Genomic DNA, 21,435 nt, shown 5'->3' with positions numbered 1-21,435 from the left:
CAAACCTCCTCAAACTTTCTAAAGCTTTCCCAACCTTCAAAATGACTCTTCAGTTTTTCCAAACGTTCCCAAACCAATGGAGCCCAAGCAAAAAAGGAAGACTCATCCTCACTGACAAATCTTCACTAACCCTCCAAACATTTATAGACAGGCAGGAGAACAGCTGGAGGAAAAAATCTGTGAGAACTGACGAGCCCTGAGGTCGCATAGACCCTGGTAGGGTTCAGCTGGGTGCCCCTGGTAGATGACCACCACTGACCAGAAACTAAATTAGCTTTTTAACCCTTATGCTGGTTGTCGCGACATATGTCGCGCTACTTTACGTATACTGTCACCTGGTTGTCACGACATATGTCGCGCTACTGGCTCAGTCTGTTTGGTCGGTTCCGATTACCTCCCATGGATGTGAAAACCTACATGACCGTTTTTCTTTATTTTTCTCTCTGTTAATTCACCAGTGGCTATGTAACATGTGTTACAGAATTGCACCAGTGTAAGGGTTAAAAGGCAATTTGGTTTGGACATAACAGGAGTGGAAGTTGAAGAGAACTCAAAAATATTGCTCCTCAATTTTTTTCTTTGAAGGATTTTTTTTGTCTCAGGCCCAATTTATCTTTCTTAGGAAGACAGTTGCTTTCCTTGCAAAATCACCGACTTGAGGAGAGTTTACCAGCTTGTAAAGACGTTGTAGAGAGGATAGACTGACCTCCTTGAGACTGGTGTACTCTGCCTGAGGTAGCAACACCTGATGCTTGTAGTGCGTCCTGAAGCGGAGAGACCCTACCTCCCCCTTAGACAACACTCCGGCCACAGCCACCATGGGGTAGTGCTCATCCACGCTCTCCTGGTTCTCCAGCGTGGACAACTGAACTGTGACCGAACCTGCAACAAGGGTTGAAATCAATATGGCTTCTGGCATGAGACAAGTCATCAAAGTCTCCAGAGAATACCAAAGCACATCCTTTTTTTCTCTGGCTCTAAGGCTTCTGCCATGGCACAAGTTATCAAAATCTCCAGAGAATACCCAAAACACACACCCTCTCTGTATCTAAGGCTTTTGACATGCCACACGCAGTAGTCAAAATCCTGGCAGAAAAAAAGGATAAAGCTCAATCTTCTTTTCCCCCTGTTTGAGAGAAGGACAAAAACTAACTCTCAAATGTGTACAGATTTTCAAAGCCATCATATTGGCTGCAGAAGATAACATTGCTTTAGTAAGCACATGTGAGAGAAGGTTTAAGAAAGCCCACCCAGGAGATTACTGACTTTCAAATTATATGAAACATTCCTCAACCTTACCACATGAAGTTGCATTGAATTGAATTTGATTCAGAAAAGTTAAGAGAAAGGAAAGTTAAGAAAACAAATAGAAGTAACTATGCAACATGAAAACTTAAAGGTATCCCATTATCAATTTCAAAACTTACCTATAAACATTTCCCTGCTGCGTTTGACGTTGACCAGGGACACTGTGAAACTCTCCACATCTGAAGGAATATCACTGCAACACAAACAGATGAGTATAAAACTTGGACATTGCAGGGCTGGTTTTCAAAGCAATCCTCATAATGAACCTATATCTTTGCCCTCATCATTACAAACCTACTAAGCTCAGTCTTCCGAAATACAAAGAAACATAATTCTTCAAACTGCACACACCACCAAATTCATCAACAACACTAACAACAACAATAACTCTTTTCTTTTTTTCTCTCTTGCATTTAGGGGCTACAATTCCCACATATAATGTATATTTACCTGTTTTCTACCCTGCCATTTAGCCAGCCATACTCAGTTTTTAACCTTTAGCACGCCAGTGGCGATTTTCGTTGCCCAGCCATTTCCCCCCCTTTGCCAGCCAGCGGCAATTTTCGTCGCCAGCACAAGGCTTGTTCGTATGACCAACTTCTCGTTCGTATTTGCATACGAGAATAACGGTATTTTTAACGGCACTTGAGCCAAAGCGAGGCTTACTTCCTTCTGTTATCTCGTCGTGTCGTCTGCGCTGCATTTGAGTCGGTTTCGTCGAAGTTTTCTGCTTTTGTTTTTGCATCGATAAAGTACTTTAGCGCTTCGACAAGCAAGATGGAGGATGACGAGTTTGAAACTTTTTTTGAGTTGTTTCTTGACAACAAATCGTATGTTGAATTGGAACGAATTACTCAGGAAGATCATCGCAATGAACTGTGTATCGCGGTGAAAAAAATGACAGTTCGTCAAGTGACAGTGACGGTTACGAAACGGAATTTACGAAAGTGCAGATGGATACAAACAGTGGCTGGTCCAGTTTAGTGAAATGACAGGACCAGCAAACATTACCGATAATCTGACTGCATAGCAAATGCTTGACTTGCTTGTCGAAGAGACACTGCGTAGAAACTGACTCAAATTCAGCGCAAAGCAAGCCAGTGACAAAACGTAAAATGTTTGTGTGTTCGGAAATGGCGACCTGTGGATCTAGTGGAGATCAAAGCTGCTATTTCATGTGCCTGTTTCTTTGTTTATTTTTTCCCTTGTACGTGCGCGCGATAGCTGTCGCGGTGTATGAGTGCGACTACACGTGCCTTGGCGTGTGTGTGCGAGTGTGCGAGTGCTGTATTTTGTATATTGATTATTTGATACATGTATAAATGTGTCTCCAGGAATATGTTTTGTTTTAATCTTGTGTCGATACTATTTAGTTCTGCCTCGTTATTAGCCATTGAGTATAACTGTTTTATTATTATTGCTTTGTTGTTGTTCTTTGGCCATTTACGTTGAATGACTTGTTATACATTGACATTGATAGTTTTATTCTTCTTCTTCTTCGTCGTTCGCTAGATAGTTTTATCATAAGAACCTTTTCTAATTCCTATTAACTCGATGTTCTTTAACTATATTTATACATAAATGCATATTGTAAAGCAGTATGCATTGTTAGAGGATTTTTTAGTGGCAGTGTTTAAATGTCGAAGCTGCTTTTCCCATTTTTTACCCAAGAGACCGACTGTACTTGTATATTGTGTTATTGTATAAATTTGTCAGACTTGATTGTACCAAGTCCCTACACATGTTGTAATGCGCTTAGAGCCAAATATTTTTGTTTTTTTGTAAGGGATAGGCGCAATATAAATACACTTTATTATTATTATTATTATTATTATTATTATTAAAGCTTTAATCTGCTTGTTGTTGCTAACCGAACTATTAAAAAAATCGTCCCATGACATGCACTGGTCCACAAATATATCTATTTAGATACCAGGATCAGGAAGTTGGATGGTCAACATGATTACCTGATCAAAGGAGTTTCACCAGACATAGACTGGTTAGTTTCACAAAATTCCACGGACTAGCCAACACAACCCCTTTTCATTTTGTATTTGTATTTATGCTAAGAAAATAATTGATGCAAAAATATTTTAATGTTAAATATAACCCCATCACAATCACAACCACAACGTTTTATGCTTATTAGTGCATTTTCAAAGAAGTTGTAAGTGTTGAAAGTTAGTGGGTGTTATTCTTACGCTAGATAAGCAAAATAATGTGGCTACAGGGGAAGAAATGCTGGCTGGAATCTGGAGTGCTAAAGGTTAAGGGGTTATCACTTACTCAAGTTGAAACTCCTCGCCCCAGAAGGGATCGCCTCCCTCGCAGGTCTGTGTGCGGCCGACGCGATGCTGGTTGAGCGAGAGGGCACAGGCCGGGTGTGAGATAAGCTTGTTGGGCACGTGATGCGCAGAGAAGATGGTGACCGACAAACTGTGTAATGACCGCAGACCTTTGCCGGGCGGTGCCCCTGAGGTGTTCGTGCATGATGCTTTGAGGATGTGCACCCACCTCTGTTGAAAATTAGAGGGAGAAATAAGATTCAATGCACTAACAGCTATGCTATTACAGGCATGAAATACAGTGAAACCCCCCCCCCCCCCCCCCCCCCGTTTAAGAACCCCCCCCCCCCCCCCCCCAAGTAAGACCTTGCTTTTTCGGATTTTCTGTTTCTGTTTGCTCCCGATGTGCGGTGAAATCAAAGGCAGGTGGATGGCTTGGTGACCTCGGGTCAATGACCCATACTTGTCAGCTGAGACCACCTGCCTGCCCCAGTATACAGACACTGACCTTCTTACCCCGGGTCAATGACGGAGTTTTACCCACCGACTCCTTTGGTGTTTGAGAGGAAACTCTGCCAGGTTGATAGTAGCAGAAACATGCATATCACAAGAGAGGGAGTGCTATGTATATAGCGATGTGTGTACATGTGTACTTATCTTTGGCCTTACATAAGGCAATACCGGTCAATAAGGCGCAGAAGTTAACGTTGAGGGAAAAATGTTTCTCCTTATAGCGCCGAAAGTACGGTACTCACCCGTATGACCTCGCTACTTTCAGCGTTGATGTAGCATATGGTTTTATTCTGGTTGTCGTATAAAGATACCAGCAAGAAGCAGTTTGGTCTGTAAAAAAAAAAAAAGCAAAATTTCAAAACACAAAACAATTTTTTCCTTTATCAGACATTTGTTTTACTGTCCTCATAATCATAACCAAATGGGACAGGAATGCTATTCTTAAGCTTGAATACAGCTTTGAGCCCTTTGACTAAAAGACAAAATTACAATTGAGATGTATGCAAAACCATTCTCCTGGCACTTCAGACGTTTAACAGGATAAATCAACCTGTTTATTGATTTAATTGCTTCCTTTTGTCTAAAGAAACAGGCGTTTGATTCCATATAACTCTCACCTACCACACTATTCTGTTCCAAGTGACTGTGCCCCCTTGTTACTTGAGTTTTCACTGCTTTTGGTACATGTCTATCACTCTTTTAAGCCGAACATCCGTCTCCAGGAGACCAAGCTTTGTTATAGCAGAAGGCCACAGAGCTAAATTTACCGTTGCAAGCACAAGAAACTATAGCTACATCTGCCGCACGCCGATGTTGGCTTTTAACTCATAAAAAACCCTGTAATATACAGGCTTAAAAACTATGTATTATTAAGTCACTATTATAGAACTGAGAGTTACAAGCATCAACAACTGGCAACCACATGCAAAACATAAACTGAATATACCAGTATGATAGGCTGTCTACCAACAATGCAGTGTTTAACAAAGACAAACCATACCTGCCAAAAAGGCTGTCATGAACGGGATAAATGGCTGTGTAGTTCAGCTCTACCAAACCCTTTGGCTTGGACCGCTGAAAAACAAACACAAAAGCCAACATTATTGTATCCCTTCACTCAGAATGTTCAACTGCTGCATACCAAGAAGTCGAGCAATAGCACTCTTCGATTGTGAGAAACCCAGATAAGTACATCGCTACTGTGGATGCACAGAGATATGTAGAGATACTTATGGAAACCTTACTCAAGTAAATCAGCTAAATGCAGTGCTTTCTTTACAGGCCGCAGAAAAACAAATTATACTCCGTGACTCAACCTTACTTCTTTATTTCTAACGGCAATCTACATCAACAACAAAAACTCTTTACTTGTCTTGGCTGGGGTCTTTACTTGTAAGAAATCTCTTGTACATTTAACTGTTAGACATAGAGATGCAAAGATACAGAATAAATCTGTTTGTACATTCATTCAACGGTTAGGCATAGAGGTGCAGAGATACAGAATCCTAACTAACCAAATGAATTAAATTCAGTGGTAAAGTCAATTAGAACCTTATTCTAATCTGAATAATAAACATTAGAAACTGTTTCTTGGGTGCTTACCTTTTCATTTTCAAAAAAGTATAACATGTTCTCTGTTCCATTCAACACAAAGTAGTAAGGCTTGAACTTTTTCATCTTTTCGTCTGAAATAAAAAGAAACACAAATGTTGTCAAGCAGCACAGACAGTTATTTGAGAACATCATGACTTGGGCATGAGGTATGCAACGGAGCAGGAATAGGGGAAAGAAAGAAGAGGACTTGGATCAGAGCTGTGTGTTGGTGCATGTGTGCATGTGTGTGTGCGAACACATAGTGTTGTGTTTGAATGCACTAAATGTAGCTGAAGACAAGGAAAGAATTGCGTGTATACTGCATATGGTTGTAATAAACTCTAATGTCTGATGCATAGCTGTACATGGGAAGCTTAGCAGTGTGGGAGAACAAAATAAAAAGATGACAGAACAAACAACACAAAAACAGTATCTCTCACACATGCAGGCAAACACCCTCACACTCCCCTCCCACGCAAGGGAAAATCCAATATCTCGCCCACACATGTCTGAGGCAGGAATAGGACTGCCGCAACTATAGACAGACTATGACTCACTTCTGAAGTGCAAATATCCTGACATCTCTATCCTATCGTTGGTCCGGGTTACAAGCTTGGGCCCTGTGCTTTGACGAATTGAGGCATAGACGTCGTCTTTCCCCTCTACCCTGAGGCGCTCAAAGCGAGTGTTGTTGCTGTCAAATACGTCCTGCACAAAAATATGAGTCAAGAAACATGCAGTTTGTCTGCTGGCAACATTTGCAAGTCTAACAGGAAAAGGTAACGACAACTGCTGGAAGTGGAATCTGAGAAAGATCATTTCCCCCTCCCCCCTGTGCACACCAACATGAAAATAACTATCATGTTAAAAGTAACTGGTAACATGAATGTCAGATAGCATAACTAATTTTTCAAAATATCTAACGTAATTCAACAACATGTTTGTCAACTGTAGCAACTAACACTGCAACAAACAAACTTACTACTTTACATATAGCCTTTGCCATTAAAAACGCGACAAACAATCTACGGCGGTTTTTATGTTACTTGTTATAGCAAGCACCTGTGGTTTAGACATTGTCAAAAACAAAAAAGTGCACGGAAAACTCATGTCAGAAGACGCGTATAACACGTGGCGTTTAATTCAGTAAAACGTTTCATTCACTCAAAACCCGTGACCTTTATTACTGTCAATGCCACTGTCGGTTGCTTCGGCCACAACTTGTGTTGATTTGAAGCTGTAAGTACCGATAATGGAAAACACGTGCAGTTCTCGACACTATAACCCATTCATAACTCCAGCTGTTTCGTTTCAATTCTGTACTCAATGAAACGCCACGTGTTTTATGTGTCTTCTTGCATGAGTTTTCGGTGCAGGTTTTTTTTTTGTTTTTGACGAAGTCTAAACCACAGGTGCTTGCTATAACCAGTAACATAAAAACCTCCGTCGATCGTTTGTCGCGTTTTTAATGGCAAAGGCTATATTTTAAAAGCCACCTATGTACCAGTTGAACAAAAACATGCACACCTTTTTTGTAGAATAAAACTTTGGCCCGTGGACATTGTTACTAAGCAGGAGTACGAGGCATATGCATTTTTTTCTTCTAAACGGCCACTACTGAATCAAAATGTAAACATTTTCAAGAGTAGTGCCTGACAAGCACATGAACACTGGGCAACCTGCCCGAATTCAGGCTTTATCATGCATATCCACTTGCACATTATGAATACCTGAATGGACTGACAGTAAGTACAGACTAAAATGAGGTGAACAAAGTCCACATACCCTGTAGACAGCATTGACCAGAGTGTGACCCTCCACAATTTCCTCCTTCATGTAGCGCTTTATCACACCATCCAAGCTGCAAAGCAAAAATAAGAACCTCAAGTTATTCTGACCTAACACAAAATTATGACTGAATATGAATTTCTTGCCAGTCAGATTACAGGCAAACCTGACAAAATAGTGGCACAAAAACTCAACATACCAATTTCTGTTATGATTTCTATATCATTTCAATGAATTTCTTGATACAAATTCACATTTTGATTCAACTTCTCGTAATTTCTGTCTAATATGATTCTGCTGAAGTTGGAAAATAATTGTGAACAGACTGACCAAAATAATCAATGAGTTTACCTCCCTGCATCTCTTTTGTTGATGCCTTCCTTCCCTTGTATCTCATCTAATAAATTCTTGCAGATCAATCCAGAGTGTTACATGGGATAAGAGCAACCTTCAAATGCCTGGTTGATTTGTGTGCAGTGGACATTTTGGGGGGTTAATTTCGTATAGACAGTGGAATCCCCCATCTAAGACCCCCCCCCCCCCCCAAAAAAAAAAAAAAAAAAGAAAAAGAAAAGAAAAGAAGACTATTAAGACTGTGTTTTCTCAGAATTTCAGTTCATAACCTCTGTAAATTTCCCCCCATTTTAAGACTCCCTCCTTTTTAAGACATGGGGGGGTTCCACTGTACCTATTTCAATTTGCAAAATCGATTCAGCAAAAAGTTCCTGCTCCGTACAGACTGTAGACTTTTGTTCTATGTCCTCGTACTACCATAGATCTGCCTTATCCCACGTCACTACCTGAGAGAGATTTGTTTTGATATTGTCGTCCTAATCTTGACGATTATGAGTGGACTATTTGCGCCTCGATATTTTATTTATGTTCTTACGCTTTATGTTGTTTATTGTAATGCTGTATACACCACACCTGAGTTTCTTCTCGTTGAGATAATAAAGTGTTCTATGTCTACATTCAATCTGCCTTATCCTATGTAAAACCCTGGACAGATCTATGATGCCCCACATGACAGTCGTAACACAGAAAGGAATTGAGGTAATTTTAAAGTTCTTTCTTTATTTGGTGTTTAACGTCGTTTTCAACCACGAAGGTTATATCGCGACGGGGAAAGGGGGGAGATGGGATAGAGCCACTTGTCAATTGTTTCTTGTTCACAAAAGCACTAATCAAAAATTTGCTCCAGGGGCTTGCAACGTAGTACAATATATTACCAGGGGTGTACCTTAACTTTTTTTGCTACCGGCCAGGGGGGCCGGTAAGTCAAAAATTGAACCGGCCCCCCCAAATCCCAACCGGCCCCCAACTTGCCGGGATTTCTTACAACCCGCCCCAGCGGCTCGTCGCTTGCTAACCACATACACAAAAGACGTACATTCATACTTATAATGCATACATGTGGATTTGCACTACTAATAACTACCACAAACACACAGAAAACTTGATGACTAAAATGCTATGTTTTAATATAATGATAAATAACCTTGTTTTAATAAAGAATTTAAAATAAAAGCCGCCACAAAGAAACAAGAAATCAAAACCACATTCACACCCTGTCACACAATCACACACTAAACCTCACTAAAAGTTACCCCCTTTATGTACCCCAACCACACAATTTACAAAGTAATTTACTATGGAACTTTACTTACCACATAAACACACACTACAAAAGAGTAAATCAGCATTTTTTTTTAATTTAAATTATGTTTTTTGTTGTATAAAACCAAGTATAAACAAGAAGAGCAAACGCTCGATCGAGTCACTTTCGCAGTTCTGAATATTATATGAGGCATCAGATGGACAGGAAGAAATTGCTATTCACAACACAATGCATACCTGAAGAATTCAAGACATACCTGTGACCTTGAAAAAGGTCAAAGGTCACCAAAGCAAACGTCAAAGTGTAGAGGTCACTGGGAGTCACGTTCACATAAAATTTGAGCCCGGTCACTTTTATAGTTTCCGAGAAAAGCCCAACGTTAAGTTGTGTGTTGCCGAACAGAAAAGGCTAGTTATCTCCCTTGTTTTTCTGATAACGTTCGTAAAAGGCTACAGATGTAAATACTTTGATGTAAAGAATAATCCTACAAAGTTTCAATCACATCCGATGAACTTTGTCAAAGATATAAAATGTCTAATTTTTCCTTTGACGCTGACCTGTGACCTTGAAAAAGGTCAAAGGTCAACGAAACCATCGTTAAAGTGTAGAGGTCATTGGAGGTCACGACTAAACAAAATATGAGCCCGATCGCTTTGATAGTTTCCGAGAAAAGTCCAACGTTAAGGTGGTGTCTACGGACGGCCGGCCGGACGGCCGGCCGGACGGCCGGCCGGCCGGACAGACTAACACTGACCGATTACATAGAGTCACATTTTCTCAAGTGACTCAAAAACTGACTACAAACAAAACATTTTTCTAAGTTGCTTTCTTGTTTTGTTTCTTTTTCTTTATGTCTGTGTTATTGATATTACTGTAAAAGTTGCATACCAGCCAAATTTACCACAGCTTAAGTCATAAATAATCAAAAGCATTACATTTCATTTCTATTTCCTAATGAAAACAAACAGATGTTCAGATTTCCTGATCCTGGAATTGTTCACATGTGATCTTTATGCTTTTGATTCAGCAGAGTTGCATCCCTTGTCCTATTGTTGAAGGTCTGTCTTTTCTTCTTTATATAGTGGATCTGGGTGTTTTTTTTTACTTCCTTAGTTGAAGGGAAATAATTGACAGCAGTAGTACTGTCACTACTTGTACTAAGTTGGTCAGCAAAGCTGGTGTTAACATATTTGGGAAAACGGTCTCAATGAGTATCCCTGCAGTCAATAACATAATTATATACATTTCCCAGAAACTGGATCAGTGGTACATAGCAGGCACATCAAAGGAAAAATACAGAGGGCTTGGGGGAATATGTTTGCTCTGGATGGGCGGTCAGATCAAAGGCAGATGCATTGTAAAAGCTGGTTGGCCTTGAGACCTGGGTCAATGACCGTTACTTGCAATCTGAACACAGCTGCCTGTCGAGACACTGACCTTCTTACTCGGGGTCAATGACCGAGTTTTTATCTGAGAGGAAACTGTTTTACAACATGTGAAAGTCTCTGAAGGATTGGTGAGCGCAGGATAAGATCAGAGAGGGGGTGAAGTGAATAGCGCAAAGAGGGGGGACGGAGGGGGGGTTTAACTATTTTGACTGCTGATGCAATCGCCAGCGGCTCGTGGCACTGGAGGGGTGATGACACGGTCAAGTGAGGCGGAGGGGGGTAGCTGTCTAGTCAATGTGTCTGACATTGATTGATGGTAGTCCTGAGTCCTCAAAGTGGGGGAAGGGGGGGGGATGAGTGGGCAGTAGAGAAGTGACAGATTTTGAGATCGCCCGCAGAGATATTTGTTCGCCGGCCGTTCCGATTGACTACGTTGCCTAACGACTTTGTACTTCAGCAAAATTTGAACTCGCCCGGCGGGCGATTTCAGAGGAATTTCGAACTCGCCCGACGCGATTTGAAGTCGCCGCGGGCGAGCGCCAAAACTCACCCCTGTATTACCTTACTGGGAGAATGCAAGTTTCCAGTACAAAGGGCTTAACATTTCTTACATACTGCTTGACTAAAATCTTTACAAACATTGACTATATTCTATACAAGAAACACTTAACAAGGGTAAAAAGAGAAACAGAATCCGTTAGTCGCCTCTTACGACATGCTGGAGAGTGTCGGGTAAATTCTTCCCCCTAACCCGCGGGGGGTAATTTTAAAGGCAGAGTTGTTCCCGTGTAAATGATTCTGCTCACCATCTCAGATCTGGCTAGGCTTTTACAGTTTGACATGGAATAAGGCAAATTTGAAAGGAAGGACGGTAGGACTCATACCTCTCAAACAAGCGGCCGCCCACAAGAAACTGATTGCCTCGCCGCTCGATTCTAAACCGCCGCACATCTTTCTCACAGAGGAAGAAGAGGGAGTAGTCACCAGGGTAGTTTTCACTCTGCCGAACCAGGAAACTCCCCTCTCCAGCTGAAACCAAGCCAGAAGAATGTTCAGGGACAAGAGAAATTTAGCCACAACAACAGAGAAAAACAACCAAACACAGCAGAATGAACACAAAACACACACACACACACACACATCAAAAGACCTTTTATAAGTGTTTAATATATGCCCAGGAAGTGATATCAAGAATCATGGTGATCAATTTCCTACTGGTTCAAATGATGAATCTCCGGGCAACATCCTAAAATCGATTCAACAAACTCTTTCTTTCTTTTTTTGGTGTTTAACGTCGTTTTCAACCATTCAAGGTTATATCGCGACAGGGAAAGGGGGGAGATGGGATAGAGCCACTTGTCAATTGTTTCTTGTTCACAAAAGCACTAATCAAAAATTTGCTCCAGGGGCTTGCAACGTAGTACAATATATTACTTTACTGGGAGAATGCAAGTTTCCAGTACAAAGGACTTAACATTTCTTACATACTGCTTGATTAAAATCTTTACAAAAATTGACTATATTCTATACAAGAAACACTTGACAAGGGTAAAAGGAGAAACAGAATCCGTTAGTCGCCTCTTATGACATGCTGGGGAGCATCGGGTAAATTCTTCCCCCTAACCCGCGGGGGGTATTCAACAAACTCAAAAACTCAGAAGCAAATTAAGAAGTGAAACAGTGTACAAGGTGGTATTCCAAATGATGTCTGCCACAGAATCGCTCAATCGGTACTAATCAGCAGAATCAAGGATCAAACTGCACCATTTATAAATCAATTAGAGTGCTACTGCTAGCTTATGCATTTGTGATGCTAGTAGTATACCCTTTCTGTGAGAAAAAGCATGAAAAACGTACTTCCATGTTATAATACTTGCTTTTACACATCATTTGAATGAAGTTTACTAAGATTTGTTCATGGGAGAAGACTTCTGTGAACTCAAACCTTACATGCCCGACACATATATTTTCTCTTCACAAGTGCAGACATAGTGTTCAAAATCATCTTTAAAGCAGCGATCACACTAGATGCTTTATCAATCAGTACAGCGTTAATGTCCGGAAGCATAGTTCTGACAAAAACTCTTCAGTCACAGCAACCGGTCAAACAAAGCTTAATAACCCGGTGACAACTTCATCTCCATACATGAAAACTGCTAAATGTAACCAAAGAGAAAAAACTGACTGGTTGATGATTTAATGTCCAGCATTTCAAGATTCAAACCGGTAAAAAGACCTGAAATGTTCAGTTAATACCATTACTGCTTTTAACGCTCCCATCAAATTCCAATATACTTCACTACATACCTAGCATGAGCTTCTCCACAGCCTCCTCCTTACTTAGGCAGCTGTGAAAATAAGGCAGACTTTCCACTGGTTCGTAGTCACCATCCTGAAAACAAGGAACATTTCAGTAGAAACATCCACCACTGTCTGACTGGCTTCACAACCTGTGCTTTGTCACAAGCACACAGCTACGAGAGAATGTGTAGAATAGAACACTTGTGGAATACATAGCCCTTCCCATCTCCAGTGAAATATTATCTCCCTTAGCTCAGCAGAAATGCTCATATTTGGATTTCTTCCAAAATGTCTTTCAAGCAAAACAATTTCCCGTGTTCAAGAGAACCAGCGGTCTGCTCTCCCCCCAGCAACTCAATGTACAATTTATCCATACACTTCTCCGTTAAATAAATCGACACAACTCAGTGGCAGAAAAATAGAGACAACAACATTAAGTGAGAGCTGTGTGGAAACAGTCCCCAGTCTCTTTATTTCTGGTCAAAACTAGAAGCTGGTTCGTGTGTTTCTTTGTGTATGTGAGTGTTAAAAGCGCCTCCAGAATGAGGTACATCCGAGCTTGCGACGATGATCCTTTCTTGAAAATGAAAGTTGTTTGTTCGTTTCACAACTTCTAATTTCCTGAGAGACCAGGAGCTTGGTTCCGCAGAACTCATTAATTTACTGTTGTTGTCTATACATGTATGAAGAACACTAACGTCCCTTTCTATCTCAGCTCTTGTCATTCAATGCTCTGGCTAACTTGGTTAAGATAATAGAAACAATGACAAAACTCACCAGGTCTTTGACAAAGGGGGCTGGCACCAGACCACTCTCTTTCGTTCGTTCTGACGTCACCCACAGCCACCCATCCTCCAGCTCATTTTGCACCACAAACACATCCCCCTTGCCAAAACTGAAAGTGAACAGAAAGTGGGGTAATCTGTCAGCACATTATGGACTGTGTTGTTCTTTTTCTACAGTGTTTAAAACACACACACACTTAATGTTGCTGGCTATACTAAATCCACAGTCCGGTTGTGGTCACAAAAGTGGGCTGCCTTCCGCAGGTAGTAGACAGGTCCACAGTAATTTGTGTTCAGGAGAGTGTCCTCTAGCCAAGCCTGCAAATGCACTGTCTCTAAATATGGAATTGTGTGCAGTGAACCTAAACAAAAGATTCTCCATAAACATAGACAAAGTCAAACCAATGTCTTTTGTCAGAATCTATGGAACAATGTACTGCAACAACGCAAGTAAAAACAAGAGAAAAGACAAGATAAAACAAACCTGAGTTCATCTGAATCGGTTGCTTTTCTATAGGACAGCATGGCTACCACTCGCCGCCGATCATCCACAGGCTGAAAAATTCAACACAAAGTTTAACATGAACGTAAAGAACTAATAATGAATCTGCACATTAAATTCTTCAGAGAAAAAAAAAAGCTTACCAACTATGAAAAGTACCAATGCTAGGTACATGTATATTACTGATTTAAAACTTCTTCTTCTTCTTCGTCGTTCACTAGAACTGATTTAAAACAAAAAGTATATGCAGTCAAACCTGTCTTTAATGACCACACACGTGACCAGCCAAACATGGTCGAAATAGACAGGTGGTTGCTATGGAAAAGGAAATTATATGGAGGAAAAACTCATCGGGGATCCTTTGGGGTGGTCTTAATGGGCAGTTGGTTTTTACCAAGAGGTGGTTGCTAGGGCAGGTTCGATTGTTCGGGCAGGTTCGATTGTATACAGATTTTTAAATTTTTTTCTTTTGTCAACAGCTAAAAATGAAATGAACCACCAATTGAGTCAAATGTCTTTGACAGGGATGAAAGCTGAAATTGTTTGAAATCTAACAAATCTGCCCAAAGACTAGTAGCACTGACTTGTCAAGTTTTCCTCTACGATTCTGACACCTTGAATGGTTTTAAAATCAGCAACAACATCAGAAAATAATTTCTTGAATCAGGAATGCCTGATTTCTTGATAGGAACTTTCAATATTGCCTTAATTTGTTTTGTTCACGGACGGCTAGGTGGCAGTCCATACAGAAAAGCGCCGCTCCTGACTCATTTGAGCCAAAAGTAGGCATTAGTAACTGATGACCAAGGCATGAGAACAACACCAGATAGATCTATATTAATGCATTCACAAACATAAATGACAGACAACATTTATACCTCCTGAGGAGCCACTGGACACGCTAGCTGTTCATTCTTTAGTAGACATGAACAGGTGGTGTAGTAACCTATCAGGTCGGAAAGTGACTCAAACTGCCGACCACCGATGTAATAATCCCCACACATCGCCAAGATCCTGAAAGCATACAACAGATCATGTGTTTAAACAGAACACAGCCATTATGTTGTCTTGGAAACTGTAACAATTACAATGCTTACAACAGATCATGTGCTTAAACAGAACACAGCCATTATGTTGTCTTGGAAACTGTAACAATTACAATGCTTAAAAATATCATGGCTCTTAGTCTTACATGATTCCAGTGAACAGCAAGGAAATTGAGAGATGCTTACCTGAAGTGTGTGATTTTGAGGTTGTGGCCCCTGTAGGACAAGACAAAGGAGCCCAGCTTGCTCTCACTCTCACGCACGAGGTAACTCCCTGGTTCCTGATCACGGAGCATGTCTTCCGCCGCCGCTCTTCCCAGGCGTCCATGGTACCAGCTGCAGGCAAACAGAGAAAATCGGCATTTATAGCAAAGTCTTTTATGTCCATTCTATTCAACAGCAAGACGCAAACTCTTGACGTACACGGTTTTGCTATTCCTGTTAACAGAGCTGCACTTGGAGAACAGAAACATGTTAGTTACAATTACTTACATCTGAAACATGTTTAGGTTTCTGTTCATAATTAAAATAGAAGATGTCAGTTTGGTGATTTTTGGTCATTATGATGCAATTTCTGGTGAGTTATGTTAATGTACCATGTAAAAGGAATATTTTGCGACATGTCAACAGTGGGTGTATCTGAATCAAATTTATGTCTGATCGTGAGGGGAAAAAAAAGGTAAAAACTTACTTTTTCTAACTCAGAAAAGTATGCAGAATTCATTGCTTACCTTATTTTCAAAATCATTGATGGCTGTGCTGAACCATATGAAAATGGCATAGTCAATATATATGGGTCATATATGCCCCATATTATAACAAGGTGAAAACAGTCAAGGATCACCTTGACTACTTCAAAGTTCAAATAAGATTTGTGCATACCTAATGAGCAAAGCAATAATACTGTTTTACAAACAATCTTTGAAAGAAATTGCCACCTCATGAAAAAAAATCTCAATTGTGCATTACTTAGTCAATTGCTTACCTATTCATTTTGTAATTTGTATTTCTTCTATATTTGCGAGAAGTATGTATGCACTTTTCTTTATTTGTCAATAGATATGATTATGAGTATACCTCGAAAGTAGTTTGAGGTTGTGGAAGACTGAAATTTACCACATGTACGTATAAGACCAGGAAATGACAAATGTTAACTGGTTACTAAAACTCTAAAAGATTGTTTATTTGTGTAATTGTTTGTATCTTATCTTTGTTCGACGCTTATTACTAAAATGGAATTGCGCTCTATATAACTACCTGTCTTATCAACAATATTCAGCCTGCCAGTTAATACACCTTACCTGTTGAGCAGATAAAACAAACAAATAGGCAAGGGACTTGCTTACATAAACCATGTCAGCTTTACTGTTATTAAATTAGCAGAGAAACAGACAGAGAAGACACGAATTGATGGAAAGAAGCCAAGAACAGCAGTCAACCAGGACACCAACAAAACTGTGTACAGTGGAATCCCTCTTTTACGACCTTCAAAAATCTGAGAAAATCAGGTCTTAAAAAGGAGGGAGTCTTAAAATGGGGGTAAATTTACAGAGGCTATGAACAGAAAGTCTGAGAAAAGGAGGAAGTCTTAAATTGGGGGGTTCCACTGTATTCAGTTCAAATAACAGTTAGGACTGAACTTGATGTAAGCGATGAAAATCAAGAGTTATTAGACCATATATATGTGTTCAGTTTTGCAAATGCTGAAAGGATGCAATCACTGGGAAAAGGGTTTCTGATGGAAAGTTTTACCTGAACCAAACCTCAGTCGTGATTCCTAACTTTGTCTTTGAACATGAATCTAACCTTGGAAAACTACCTAGGGCCAAAGGGCAGCACCCTTCGGGAAACTAGCCCCCCCCCCCCCCCCCCCACAAAATGTAGCAATTTTAAATGCAATTTGATGGTCTCTCCTGACATGTAAACCACAAATGCAAATAACAATGTATTTTAGAACACAAAACGGAAGAATGCGCATTCATTATTTTCTTTCGGATCAATAATGCTTGTTTTTCTTCTTCTTGTCGATCACTTTGTTTGTTTTTCAAAAAATAGTAGGTAAGTTAAAAATAAGTTCTGGAAAAATGTAATGCTGAATAAATGTTCATGGTCAATTTCAAAAAAGCATACTGAAACTGACTTGTCACAGAGGAAGAAAATCACTGACGTCGACAATTTATGAATAAGCCGAGACCATGATTACTATTAAGAGATTCAGAACACAACCATTAAACTTCCCCCAAAGGAAATCTGGGTCAAACAAATTCACAATCAATCATTGTTCACACAATCTTGCACATAGTGCATTGTTCACAGCATTGTGACACTCTCTATGATCTATGCATGTATCCCATATCCATAAGCAACACACGGACCTCTCTTCTTCTATGTCTACCCTCATTGGCATTCTTCCAAACTGACATTGTTTAGAAATGATGAAAGCGCGCTATAACTTTCACTTCAGTTTGAACTTGTCTCTGATTTTATGAATGATGATATTATGAATGAAAATTTAAGTTTTAACAATATAATCTGTGCCTTTAATTTTAAAAGTAAAAGTCCACATGATTAACCCTTTCGCTGCCAATCAAAACTTACTTATGTGCATTCCTGATTGCCAGGGAAGTTTGGAGTTCGGGGTGTAATAATTCACAAAAAATTCTAGCTCCAAACTGGCAGTAGGTAGGTAAGTAAAACCTATGTTATTTTTAAAGGAAATTGAACCAAGAATCTGTTTTTAGTGTCTAAACATGGAAATAATAATTAGTTTGGCTTATAATGATGTTTAGATATGAACTTTTGAAAAATCAGTCCGGCGCCTGTGGATCAAACACAGGTGGCTGTTTTGCTTGCTCCAAGAAAGGATCATAATCACTGTCATCTACCTGTTTCCAACGAATTGTCCGAAAGAAGATCTCCCCCTTCCCCTGTCAGTATCCATAATCTTTTGCACCACCTGTAGCGTCAGTCAGTCTTTGTTTTTTCCTACTAGGAGTCGGACCCGGTCAACTGTCACCGTTAGCCATTTTGACGAGTCGAGCTTTCTCTCCCCTTTCCTGCCTGCCAAGGCCGAAAATAGCCTTCAGACGCAAAACCGCGTCACCATTTATGTTTATTCATGAGAATGAGGTATCCTACCAAGCCATTGGCTGCTATTAGTGTGTCAGCAGTGACGTAGCATTTCTGGAAAATCCCGGAACGGAGAAGACGGGTTTACCCGTCCTAAGGCGCTGCGGCTGCACAAGCGCATGACGGGTATACCCGTCATAAGGCAGTCAAGTGGTTAAGATAAAAAATTATTCAAAGTGTCTCATAGAATATATGCTTTGCAAAAGCCATAATTATATATATATATATATTCAGGGCAAAAAGTACAGATAAAGGGACAAGTGAAAAAAGAGTGTGTACATCTTTCTTATAATTAATCAGCTCGACTTCCTCATTTCTGTGCTGACAGAGTGCACTCACCTATCTGTCTCACTTCAAAAACTGTCCTTGTAAGAGAGACATAATTGCATGTGTCATTATGAAGAACAGATCCAAGACCTTACACTGTTACAGGTACCACAAAGCTAAAGAAATGAGTGAACAGTATTTATAGGAAGGAGACCCTGACTTTCATTTCTATGGCCAAAAGACTCATTGACTGCATGTATTGTGTACAGCTGTATAATTCCAAAAGTTTGTCACTGACCCGAAGGTTTGTTCTTGCAGCTAAAAAGGTTACAAGCACAGAAGCAGTAATCAATTAAGAATGGCAAATAAATATTACAGGCAGAAATCATGGACATACACTTACATGCAGCAAAATATATTGTTAAATAAAATTTAACAGTGAGCAGCTGTAAAAAAATGGAAAGAGGAAATATTTGCTTGCATCCTGACCCCTGAATGCTTTTTACACAAATTACTGATCTGATAAACCAACACTTAAACAAACACACACACGGAGGCAATGATAATTGATATGTAGTATGTATATCACACTGGCTATACGCACTCGGAGTGTATACAGGGGTCAGAATCTTGTATACACTCTGACGTTAACTTCCGGTCGCGAAGTGAATTTGCCATTTGACACCACTTTGCGATAGGAAACAAGTACAAAGAAAAAAAACCAATATGATGCTGCACGGCCATAGCTGTATTACATTCTCAGAGTGAAATTAAAAGACCAGACATTGAACCGCATCAACACTCGGAGTGTTATTCTACGCCATTTTGCGAAGAAAGCTTCACTTTCGATTCATGGTATCAAAGTACGCTGGTGACAAACACAGAAGAAAAAAATCCACACACATGAAACTGATGCTTCATGGCAGATTATTGTCAGAGTTTGGAACACACTTGGATCGTGTATCAACCTAGAAACGGTTGTATACTATGTGAATGTACATTATTTGCCAACCCTCGACACTCAAAAAGAGATATATATAGTGGAAGTCCATACGTCAGACAGATTTTTCATTGGCTACTTCCTAACGACTTGGCTACAGATTTCTTACAGAGCTTTTTATTGTCGGAGTGTATACAGACCCATCGATTTTCTGTACACTCGGAGTGCATATAGCTTTTGCCATAGGGCCAAAAAGAAAAATATGTCTGTTTCCGGTAACATCACCCCAAAAAATAGGGTCGGTCGGTCGGTCGTTTTTAAATTTTTTGTTTTTGGTACCTTTTTCTTACGTTTTCAGAGGGATTCCCGGCGTCATTGGCCGCCATGTTTTTTTCGCGTGACAACGGAAACGGGAGGTAAGTCTCTTCGACCGATTACCTCCCGTTTTTGTGTGTGCGAAAAGCGAAAAAAAACTTTAGGGTCGGCGCTTAAAAATAGGGTCGGTCGGGTTACCGGAAACAGACATATTTTTCTTTTTGGCCTAGTACATATGTCTCAGTGTCTGCGTCTGTGTGCATATGGGTCACTAAAGTCTTCACAGATGTATTCATACCCTGGGGCAAATCTATTGTGACAAAAACAACCAAAAAAGATATATTGAGTTCTGGATACTGGTGAGTTACCTAAGAAAATAATGTCAGCAAATTCTTGTATGACTATGAGTATGAAACTTCTCAAAAGTGAGAACTGTTTTGCACTTCCTCCTCTAAAATTAATGATTGTGATAAAAACACATGTTTGTGAAGGTACAACTACCAATTTTCATGTATTACATCCTTAGCAGCGATTGTTAGACACTTCCCAAGAGTTTATCAAACCAACAACGAATCTTTACATCAGCGGTATCGGTCGATCTTCCCGCACTTCCACTTCTAGATGCAGATAATGAGCTTCCAGTTCCACCGTGAACCAAGCTGAGCCCAGGATCTGACTGATAATGACATCGGCTGTAGTGTTTCATCACATCGGGATCCTCAAACAGATACTGAGTTTTCGATTCCCGTATGCCTCCCATTGAGAAAGAGGACATCTAGCGCGAATTCTTTGCCCTGTCTGTGAACGAGAAAGACGACTGCAAGTAGCACAAGAAGGAAACAAGTGGGACATTTCATTTTCAGCACCCGTCCCGAACCAACTCCTCTACCCGCGACATACCCATTCTTTCAGTCACTAAAATGGTTTCAACTTACAGTTTCTGGTCCGGTGCAGTTAGTGCACTGTTGATATGTTTTTCAGTGCACTCTAGCTCGCCAGATCGCGGATCAAAGTCGTCTCCACCTTCTGCTAAACCTCCATCCGCAGCCATTTTCTCACCACGCAGCGAATATTTTCTGAAAGTTGATTGGTTGAAAATAGTTGATGACACTGACTGACCGGCGGGTGAATGAATGCATCTCACCTGCGCTAAACCACAACGCACACGCACGGTGCGTCACGCCAGGCGGATTGGCAAGCGCGCTGCGTGTGCTTGTGAGGTCAAACGAATTTGTGAATGAAGTGAAGAACACAATGCTCGAGGTCACAGCGACACTACAGAAGAATAAACGACCTGTGTGAGAAACAGACTTAGAGAAACAGCGAATGAGTGCGAAACTGAGAAACAGATAGAGAAGCACAAACTGAGAAAGAGACGATGGAAAGGGAAGGGGGCAACAGTTTATTTTTGCATACATTTACATATAATTACAGAGAGGATTATGAATGAGCTGACTGAGTTTCCGTTTGCTCGCGTTCAGTGAATGAGTCAGTGCGAGTTCTTTCATTGATGCATGAATAATTATGTTAATGGCGTCGCGTGTTTCATTTTTGTTGTTGTTGCAAAATCAGCGCAGCTTGTTTTGAAGCGGGTAGCTCAATCTCCGGATGTACAACTCATGTTGTTCCCGTTGCCGCACATCCGCACTCAGTCAGT

At 40.4% G+C, this 21,435-nt stretch overlaps 1 protein-coding gene across 1 annotated transcript in view; it reads right to left on the bottom strand.

Moving 5' to 3' along the window:
- The window catches only part of LOC138980919 (ras GTPase-activating protein 1-like), a 37,363-nt gene extending 16,534 nt beyond the window's left edge, over positions 1 to 20,829 (bottom strand). The window contains exons 1-15 of the mRNA XM_070353782.1: positions 20,714 to 20,829; positions 15,314 to 15,463; positions 14,960 to 15,095; positions 14,064 to 14,134; positions 13,572 to 13,689; positions 12,801 to 12,885; positions 11,378 to 11,522; positions 7,485 to 7,560; positions 6,257 to 6,407; positions 5,709 to 5,791; positions 5,107 to 5,180; positions 4,349 to 4,436; positions 3,595 to 3,824; positions 1,428 to 1,501; positions 707 to 882 (exon numbers count right to left, since the gene is read on the bottom strand). Coding sequence (XP_070209883.1) covers positions 707 to 882; positions 1,428 to 1,501; positions 3,595 to 3,824; positions 4,349 to 4,436; positions 5,107 to 5,180; positions 5,709 to 5,791; positions 6,257 to 6,407; positions 7,485 to 7,560; positions 11,378 to 11,522; positions 12,801 to 12,885; positions 13,572 to 13,689; positions 14,064 to 14,134; positions 14,960 to 15,095; positions 15,314 to 15,463; positions 20,714 to 20,829 — 1,773 coding nt within the window. The remainder of the gene's footprint in view (positions 1 to 706; positions 883 to 1,427; positions 1,502 to 3,594; positions 3,825 to 4,348; positions 4,437 to 5,106; positions 5,181 to 5,708; positions 5,792 to 6,256; positions 6,408 to 7,484; positions 7,561 to 11,377; positions 11,523 to 12,800; positions 12,886 to 13,571; positions 13,690 to 14,063; positions 14,135 to 14,959; positions 15,096 to 15,313; positions 15,464 to 20,713) is intronic.
- Positions 20,830 to 21,435: the final 606 nt, after the last annotated feature.

The sequence above is a fragment of the Littorina saxatilis genome, linkage group LG1, assembly GCF_037325665.1.
Source record: "Littorina saxatilis isolate snail1 linkage group LG1, US_GU_Lsax_2.0, whole genome shotgun sequence".
Classification (NCBI taxonomy): Eukaryota; Metazoa; Mollusca; class Gastropoda; order Littorinimorpha; family Littorinidae; genus Littorina; species Littorina saxatilis.
Note: the sequence above shows the minus strand (reverse complement) of the source record. Positions and strands in the feature narration are given on the sequence as shown.